General features: G+C 45.3%; 1 protein-coding gene across 3 annotated transcripts in view; it reads right to left on the bottom strand.

Moving 5' to 3' along the window:
* Nucleotides 1-9,824, bottom strand: part of BTBD9 (BTB domain containing 9) — a 275,559-nt gene that overhangs the window by 250,656 nt on the left and 15,079 nt on the right. For all 3 annotated transcript variants that reach the window (XM_019549627.1, XM_019549626.1, XM_019549628.1), the window contains exons 4-5: nucleotides 7,412-7,676; nucleotides 3,035-3,254 (exon numbers count right to left, since the gene is read on the bottom strand). In XM_019549627.1, coding sequence (XP_019405172.1) covers nucleotides 3,035-3,254; nucleotides 7,412-7,676 — 485 coding nt within the window. The remainder of the gene's footprint in view (nucleotides 1-3,034; nucleotides 3,255-7,411; nucleotides 7,677-9,824) is intronic.

Genomic DNA, 9,824 nt, shown 5'->3' with positions numbered 1-9,824 from the left:
AGAGGCACCCGACGGGCGAGGGACAAGACAAACGTCCCCCGGAACAGCTGCGAGGCTTGGGGCGTGCTGAAGGGGAGGTTTGGAGGCACGCGTAGCCCTTATGGCGGGGCGCAGATAGATACCCCATTGGGGAGCCGGGACAGGAACATCGGTACCGTCCACAAGGGAAACAGGCAGCCTCCATACTATATATTAAACATCAAAGTCGTGGCGGGCGAGATTCTGAGGGTGCTACGTTCGCCCTAACGTGACGGTGAGTGGCACTGGGGAGTTTCACGGCCGCCCCTAGTGCCCGCTCCCTCACAGTTGCTTTGACAAAACAATAACTGCAGTTGATATTATGAGTTTTCATATTACTTGGAAGAATTTCCTCTTCTGAAATAAAGCAAGTTGGTTAAAAATAATCCAGGAATAGGATGACAAATTAGTCATTGTAAACTGTTAAACCTTTGGGAAAGGGACAGACTTTACACATAAACTGGTTTAAGTGATCAGAAACTGGTTTAAACCTGGAACAGAACCAGTGTTCAGTACACATAAACCAGTTTGAAAATGGCTGGAACCAGTTTGAGATAAACCTGGTTGAATGTAGTATCAGACTTAACGGATTTGGGTCAAACCGGTTTATGCAATGTCTGTCCCAGATCCTTTGTTGGTTTAAAATAAACCAGACTCTCCCTGGATCTTGTTCTCTGGGCTGGGCAGAGCGCTTTGCTTTGCAGCAGCAGGCCCCTCCTTTCTGCTTTCTGGCCAGAGCTCCGACAGAGACTGCAGCTACAGCAGGGTCTGCCTGGCTTCCCCCTCACTGCTGAAGCAGGGATTCTTCCCCCTGCCCCCCCATCTCCCACAGCACTGACTCCAGCCCCACAAGCCCTAGGCATCTGGTATGCTAGCTAATGTCAAGATGCGTCTGTGTGAGTGTCTCCAATTTCACTGGGACAGGCAGACAGAACAGCACTTAGGGCTTGTTGGAGCTAATCAACAGGTTAGCTGGTAGGCTACTGTTTTGCTGATGGGGTGATAAACATTATTATTAGCCCCCTGCTGGCTTGCTTGCCTGTCAGTTTGCTGCAGACAGTATAAAGCAGCAGGGAGAGGAAGATTGGAAAGATCCATATCATCAATAGATGCATGCACTGCACAACCCCCCTTGCCTCAGAGTGCTAGCAGGGGGCTGGCAATACTCCCACCCCTTGAGCAGCCAGTGGGAAAAAGCCTGGGATGGTACAGGCAGATCTCCCTAATCAGAGGTCCTGCCAGGGCTTGGCTATGCCCCACCCCCTCAGTTCAGCAATGTGCAAGGGAAGGGAGGGCTGCTCTAGCACCACCCCTGCCCTCCCCCCGGCTTTTAGCCTGAGCCAGTGCAGGCATAGCCAGCATTTCCTTAGTCCAGAGAGAATGTCTGTGTGGCTACAAACTGGTTAAGTCTAGCCAGGTTAGACTAACCTGCAAAGATTGAATCAGTTCAATTCAAGAATTAAATTCAAGGGTTGACAGGGTCCAGAGGACAGCCATGCACATGATCAGAGGGCAGGGGAAAAGGCCTTATGAAGAGAGGCTGGGAGCCATGGGACTCTTCAGCCTGGAAAAGCATAGGCTCAGAGGTGACCTGGTGGCTGCCTATAAGTATGTAATGGATGTGCATCAGGATCTAGGAGAACACCTGTTCACCAGAGCGCCCCAAGGGATAACAATGTCCAACAATCACAAACTCCTCCAAGACCATTTTAGGTTGGATGTAAGGAGAAACTTGTTTATTGTCCAAGCCCTCAAGGCCTGGACTAGATCCCTCCAGAGGTGGTGCAATCACCTACTCTGGACTCTTTTAAGAAACATCTGGACACTTATCTTTCTGGGATCCTATGACCCCAGCTGACTTCCTGCCCCTGGGGCAGGGGGCTGAGCTCGATGATCTTCCGAAGTCCCTTCCACCCCTAACATCTATGAAATCTATGAAATTCAAGTTCAGGCTTTTTGAATGTCTGCCTTTGAGTATTTAAAATAATTCTTGCATACTACACAAATCATTTGCAGGAAGGGGACATAAATAAGTTTTTTTGTTCTTCCTTAACAGAAAAAAGCCATTCGCAAATACCTGCATGATTTAGAGAACTGACTACTAAACTGCAAAAACTCACTTGATAACTTGCTGGGAAAAAGTATTTGTGGTAATAGAAGCAAAAAAGTTTATAATCCCTTAAGTTAAAAATTGTCGCTCAACTGTTCACACAGTATGCAATTGGTTTCTCCAAGACAGCAGTACCCAAACTGTGGAGTCAGGACCCCAAATCAGGTCACATGCCCATGAATATTTAATTATAGCACTTTGGCCTACATTAGAAGTAGGTTTACAAGTCCTGAAGTGAGGTCAACAATGCAAAAAGACTGAAGTGTTGTTTTAGGAGTTCTTTAAAAACTGAAAATAACAGAGAATAAAATTATGTGGACTGGAGTGCTTCTATTAATTACATGGCTAGCAACCACTGAAGCATCACAATTCTCCTTGTTAACAGGTTTCTAATAAAGTGAAGACTGTTATTATCACTGGACGATTTTATCACCTCACTTATGGTTTCAAACCTAGTTTTCATTAGAACGAAATAACTTCATGAAAAGAGCTTGTTCAAACATCCTTGTGTCCTTGTCAGAGAACCAGAAATTGAAACTGGTCAGCCTAGAATCACCATCAGAATTGAAGTAAAAAAGTAGACTGTGTAAGGTGAGAAGTCAATTGGGCACTTAACACTGTTCTAATAATAAACTGTTATTAGTAATACAAACTGAATTAAATATTTAACTATGGGCAAAGACCTAAAATATTGAAAAACAGATCACTTCCAGATATATAAAAGCCTACTGAAATATCATACATTAAATACAGTCATACCTAAATAATCCCCAACCTCAAACATGACACTGAAACCAAGCAACTTCTACTAAATGCCCATTTATTATGAATTTAATCCTAGTATTAGAGCAGGCAGAGTACAAACCATATTTATTTCCCTTCAAATAAGTGTCACTCATCACCTACCGGCTATCTCTGTCCCACAGTAGTATTCGTATGTGGTTGATTATTGAGGGCTGACCCAATTTAATTTCAATGCCAGAACGGCAGTCATCATCAATTGGGTGTCGAGAAAAACCATGATCCAAGTCGTAGTTCTGTGTGTCTCCATCTAACAAAGCAGATTTCAGCTCTCCTTTCACAACTTGGGCTCCATATTTCATAGTGGCAATGTTTTCACCTGGTACTAAAAGAAGAAAGTATTACTTATCACTTATATTCCTATTACATAATTTGTGAAGTGTCTGATGGCTATGCAACCCTCTAGGTTGCATCAATTTTACATGAGCCTTGTCCAAAGCCCACCGAAGTTAACAGTTCTATTATCTTTGTGGGTTCTGAATTGGTGCTCCTAAGTAGGGCTTCTCTAATATGTCAAATTAATAGCAATGGATTCCCTATTTTTGCCACAGAACTGTGCCTAATCTTTTATTTTAAAAACCTGGAGATAATGATCCTTGGCTTTCCATTAGTAAGACAATATAGGATTAAAACGCTTTATAAAAATTATTAGCATTTTCAAGAAGAGGCTTCTTTAAAACCTTGAAAATATGATTTGAATGCTAAATGATAATGTTGTCGCCTTGGTGCTTATGAGGACCTGACTATAGCTTTCAGATGCATGGCTTTCCCATTCATCTCCGTGTGATGGTAAATTCAAGAAGTAAAGAACACAAATTTTGAATGTCAACATTTTAACTGTCCTGTGAACATGACAGCAGAAACAACAAGCTAAAATACTGCTGCCACAATTACAGGCAGCCTCCTAGTTTCAGTACATGTAAAAAAACCTCCCAAGTCTTAACTAGGGATCAATTTCCCATGTCTTTGTACTAAAACTTCATTTTTAACAAGTTAGAAATCATAAGCCTGAGTGCATGCTATCAATTATCACACAAGTACATTAACAAGGAAAGTCAACAGGTCACATTCAGGATTTCCAAACTTCTGGTTCTTAGTGCTATTAAGAGAATGATTATTTTTGATATACTTGGTGAAAGAAAGGAGGAAAGGAAGAAAGAAGGATTTACACACACCCTCCCCCCCCAACACCTTACGCACCACGAAATCAGATGGCCAACTTTTATGGTTTATAAAGGCTATGGACAAACACACAGACAGACACTTTAAAAGAGGCGAGAGAACTGAGGTTCCGGAATATGCAGTTACAGTTACACTGTAACCATTACATCTCCAGATCCAGCATTGATACAAGTGAGCTAAATTACCTTAATTTTGACCCTGAATAAAGCAGCATTAAAACTGGAAGTTTTGCCTCTCTTCTCACTACAGAATCATGCAGATGAAACAGGTGTCCAGTATTTGCTTATATTTGATATCCTTTCATACTGAAACAATTATTACATCTGTCTATGCCCAAAATGAAGACATAGAAGATGTAGCTGTTGAAAGCAGTTTTCCAAGAAGAGCTCATTCTGTATGATTTAAAAGGCTACAAATTCCCTAAGAACACTCAACCTTATTCTCAACTGCAGGGAAAAATATTTGTTATGTAATTATTACACTGCACCACTAAATTATAAGAGGCTTGGCCAATTATGAATTCAGCTCTAACATTTTATGTGACAGAGTCTAGTACAATGGTGCAGGCAATTTCCTGTCACAGGAAAAACAACAAAAATGTTTTAATTTTTCATGCTTAAAATTATATACACAAGGGAGCAGGGACTTATTTTTATTCTACTGGAAGATAAGAAAAATATGGAAAGAAAACTAGCCAATTGCCCATCAAGAATGACTGGGGGTGTGGGCAAAGACTACAGGCTCTCTGCAGGGGAAGGTGCGGGCCCAGCAGCAGTGTTGGTGAGCCCAGGCCAAGTGAGGCAACTGCAGACCCAGTGCAGCAGCCAAAGGGTGGTGGCTGTGGCTACCAGTAACCACCCCCTCCCCTCCCCTCCCTGCCAGCTGTTGTTGGGGCGCAAGGGACGGGTGCTCCAGCCCCTAGCTCCAAAGAACAGATTGGGGAGTCAAGGCCAGTGCTGTTGGCCTCACCCCCCGGCTCCATCCCTGCCATCCCCCTCTGCCTCCAAGGAGTAGGGGGGTGGGAGGGTCCTGCCCCTCCACCCCCTGAATCCTCAATTCTCACTGTCATGGCAGTGCTCCGCTGTCTGTCCTGTCCAGCTAGAGCACTCTGACTGGCTGCTGAGACAGCCAATCAGAGCACGAATAAAGCATTATGGACAGACAGACAGACTAAGGTTTTATAATATTAGAAGATTCAAATATGAAATTAAAAGGTGGGTAAAATTAAAAGGTGAAATACTTAACCATGATGCTAGTATTAAAATGAGGCAGGTGCCTTTAAACTGGGATATGTGGAGTCAACACATTGTTCTCCTTTTTGTTATTGTGGTACCTCACATAAAAAACAGAAGGCAAGTTAGGAAACTCAAATCTAGTTACACTGATCATTACTCTTTTTGCTTCAGATAAAAAAGTTCACCATCATATAAAGTAATTTCACATTATCCCAGGTAGGTATGTATTAGTTTAGACCAGGGGCAGGCAAAGTCTAGCCTGCATGCAGCATCTAGCCATCAGTGGACTCCACTTCCAAGCAGCCCCTCCCCACATAGCTGGGGCTGGTCTCCATGGAGACATCAGTGCAGCTGCAGCTGCACTGACAAGACTGGGGTTGCCATGGAGACCAGCCCCAGCTGCACTGGCAGGGTGTGTAGCAGTGCAGGGCAGGGCAGGGGTCTGCTCCTGAGCTGCTGGGATCTTGCAGCAGGGGCAACTTAGGGCCAGAGCAGAGCTGCAATCTGCAGCCTCCATGCTCCAGACAGGGGTGCGCAAGTAGAGGACTGTGGCTGTGCCCCTGCTCCAGACCAGGCTGTCACCACTGCAATGAGCCTGAGCAGAGCTGCAATCCACTGCCTGAGTGTCCCTGCCCAGAGCATGCAGGCTTGCAGACTGCAGCTCTGCCCTGGCCCCAAACCAAGCTGGCTCCATTACAAGATCCCAGCAGCTCCAGAGCATCCCCCTGCCCTGCACTGCCCTGCTGTGCACCCTGCCAGCGTAGCTGGAGCCAGTCTCCATGGCAAGCCCAGCCTTGTGCTATCACAGTGCAGCTGTGACTGGGGTCTCCATGGAAACCAGTGCCAGCCATGCAGGCAGAGGCTGCTGGGAAACAGAGTCCACCTGCCAGCTGGATCCGCCATTTTGCCACCCCTGGTTCAGCCACAGTCACTGTAGAGGTGCACCAGTACATAGGTCCATATCGTATCAGCACCAATCAAAGGAAAATTGACATTATTGGCAATCGGCTTTTTTGGCTGATGCAGCTGATAATGTTGCCAAGAAATGCTGTGTGCATGTGAGCAGCTGCAGCAAGCAAGCATGCAGGCAGGCAGGAGTGCAGCCTGGCAGCTTCGAGGGCAGTGTCAGGCCAGTAAGTCTGTGAGGGGGGGAAGATGTGTGGGGGAGGGAAGGAGAGGTGCAGATCGAGCCTTCACAATGCGAGAGGGAGTGGGGCAAAAGCTGCACAGCCAGGGCGAGGCATGGCACAGGATGGAGCTGTAGCTCGTCCAGGGGCTGCTTCTACCACTACACGCACCCCCAGGGGAGTCATGGGGGGGCATGTGCCCCCCAGACCCGTGTGCAGGCAGGCTGCCCACAGCACACTTAGGGCTGGAGGCTGCACCAGGCTCTTCCTGACAGAGGCTGGATGGTCAGAGGCAGTGCTGGGGGGGGTGCAGCCACTCCAAAATTCACTGTAGTCCCCTGTAACTCCCCACCTAGAGCTGCTACTGCCTGCCACATGCTGACCCAGCCCCCACCAAAAGCCCAGTGCAGCACTTAGCCCTGAGAGTGCAGCAGGCAGCTCTGGGGGGCATGTGCCCCAATGCCTCCCCTGGGGCTGCATGCAGCAGCCCCCCCTGCTCCCTGCATGAGCTGCCTGTGGCTCCATCCCCTTCCCTGTTTCGGCCCAGCTGTGCAGCGCCTGGCCCTGCCCCAGCCCCATTCCTCCCTCACCATGGGGACCCTCAAACTGAGCCCCCTCTCCCCCCCACACACACCCCCTTCTCTCCCCCATATCCCTTTCCCCCATAGATTTACCAGCAGGACACTGCTCTCCAAGCTGCCGAGCTGCATATCAGCAATCGGATCTATATCATCCAGTTAATAACTGGCCATCAGTATTGGCACAAAAGATCTTTATTAGCATACCTATATGTCATTGTATAACATTCTCCCATTTAGCAGTACGCCACTTATTTAAACTGGCACAGTACATGGAACAGATTAACCACATGCCCCAAACAAAAGCATGCAAGTCCTTCCCACACAAATTACACAAATTAAGAAAACCCTGATACTCACTTAACATGCCCCTGTAGTTGAGGTCCATGTCTCGACTTTCAGAACGAATTTTAATGGCATCCAAGATAGCATCAGGTGACAGTAAGCCAGAAGGTCTTACAACATTCAATAGTTCCGTCAGACTCATCAATGGCAAGCGTACTGCCTGCATGATTTCAGAATGATCTTCCTTGGGGTTATGTTTACACCAGTTCATCAAGGCTTGGAAAATATCTTTCTCAGGAGCTGCAAACGAATCTCTCTGCACAATACTTAGAAGAGCGGCCTAAAAAGGAGAAATACACCAAGAATAAACTTCTAGAATTAAGCTAATATTAAACAGACCTTTTGACTGCTAAAGCTATAGAAATACCAAGAATTACGTTCTTTTTACTGCTTTGTTTTTATAAACTACATATTTTTCATTGCATCTGTAATAATAAAAGCCTCTGGAATGTGTAAAACTAAGCTCTGACAAAGAAAGCAAATGACGTAAAGATATGGCAGACTCAATACTTATTTTAAAACCCCAGCCTCCTTACTGGAAACCACTATAAGCAACAGCTCCTCTGGATGAACTGTTCTGGTGCCCTAAAAAAAGTATGTTACCTTAATTAGCACTTCTTTGATTCAAGACACAATGTCTTCATTATCACAATCTACTGGACAACATACTTCCATATTGAGCAAGAGAGGGGTTTTGCCACCTTTCACATATCTTAAATGTCTAAAATATATTAAAACACTTTATAAAAAATTACCCTATTTACCCAAATCCAAGATGACTTGGGATTTAATGCAACCTTTCCCCCCCCCTCCCCTTAGACTCCAGACACAAAAAATTATAAAGCTGTTTTAATTTTCCATGTTTAGAATCTAATTTTTGGAGGGTCACCTTAAATTTATCCCATCCCACCCCTCTCACCCCACACCCCCTGCTGCATCAGGAAATCTGCAGCAGGGTGACAAGTGGTGGGGAAAGCAGGGAAGAGGTGGGTGCAAGTGGTAGCAGGGCAGGCAGCCGACCATCACTTTTTGCACCCAACTGCTTTCCTTCCCTCACTTACTCCCTGTGACTCACCCTGTCACCCATTCCCTTTATCCACCCACTGTTTAGCTTTTTGTGCCTGCCTTGCTAGCACTTGCCCCACCACCACCTGCCCCACTACTGCTTACCAACCTCCTTCCTCTGGTGCCTGCCTTCCTGAAACTTAACCCCATTGATTTTTTTCCACTCACCCTGGTGTTAACCCCAATGCATTCAGACTTGCCATATTACATACGACATGAAGTAGCTAACAGTCAAAAGCATAGCATCAGGAGAAGACCCAATTAAAATTTCCCTAACCAGCTACTAATTTAATCAGCTCTGCAAGGAATCTCATACCTATTCAAAGAACAGATGTTCTTATTAAAACTGCCAGAAGGTTGGTATAGTTTTACTATAAAAGGGTCTCAGATATGTTTTCAGATACTAATTTTAATGCACATTATAAACATTCTTTGGAAGCTTAAAACAAATTTACATTCTCACAATTTTTTTCTGCTACTTCAAGCTCAGCTCATGACAACAAGTCTGAGGTGGATGAAAGCGATAGATACTGGATCCCTGATGTCTCCTGTCCTGGAGCCTACCATACATTCCTACACACGTTCCCATACCTACTTATAATAGACCATGTAAACGGTGTGAGCAGAGGACAAGGGACATAACCACATTTCCCCAGACTGCAGTGGTAAACTATCATGGTTTCAACTACTGGGGCACTTGGCAGCTAGTGCAAGTCAGAGCTAACATATATAGGACTGACTCGTTAATGTAAGTGACAGCAACTACAGGGTACAACTCAGAGCACCCTGCAGGCTGCTATCACTACACACAGGGGGCCCAATAGGAAAATGAATACAAAGATAAGTGTTATACCACATTTCACTTTCCTCCCTCCAACCTTACTGTGTACTCTTTGGACAGTCTTCAGAAACCAGATTAGGTTTCAAAGGCAACACAGAATTCATAAACTTGTAATAAAACATCTACAAAAATAGGAAATCTGTCTGCTCCTACCCTTAACAGTGCATTTCTAGGGTTACACAGTATTTTCTCACATACCACATTCCCCCAAAAAGGATGTGGACTTTGTTCCCAAAAAGGGGGGGAGGAATTTTTTTTAGTCACAGATCAGTGTTAACTGCAGCAGCTGTAAAACAGTGACTGTAAAGCAGTTAACAAGGCAGTTCTGACCCTGAAGGGTAACGGTAGTTTTATGGTAGCCAGGCATCTCCCTGCTTCTACTCCTCCATGCTTCCACTCCAGTGAAGATCTATCAGCTCCCCCATATGACATGCACCCCTTTTTTGGAGGGCTAATCTTTGGGGAAGGAGTATATGTGGTATGAGAGTAAATGTGGTATATTTAACTTCTGTTATTGGTCAA

The sequence above is a fragment of the Crocodylus porosus genome, unplaced genomic scaffold (genome assembly GCF_001723895.1).
Source record: "Crocodylus porosus isolate Cpor-Errol unplaced genomic scaffold, CroPor_comp1, whole genome shotgun sequence".
Taxonomy (NCBI): Eukaryota; Metazoa; Chordata; order Crocodylia; family Crocodylidae; genus Crocodylus; species Crocodylus porosus.
The sequence above is the reverse complement of the archived record's forward strand: the minus strand, read 5'-3'. Positions and strand labels throughout refer to the sequence as shown.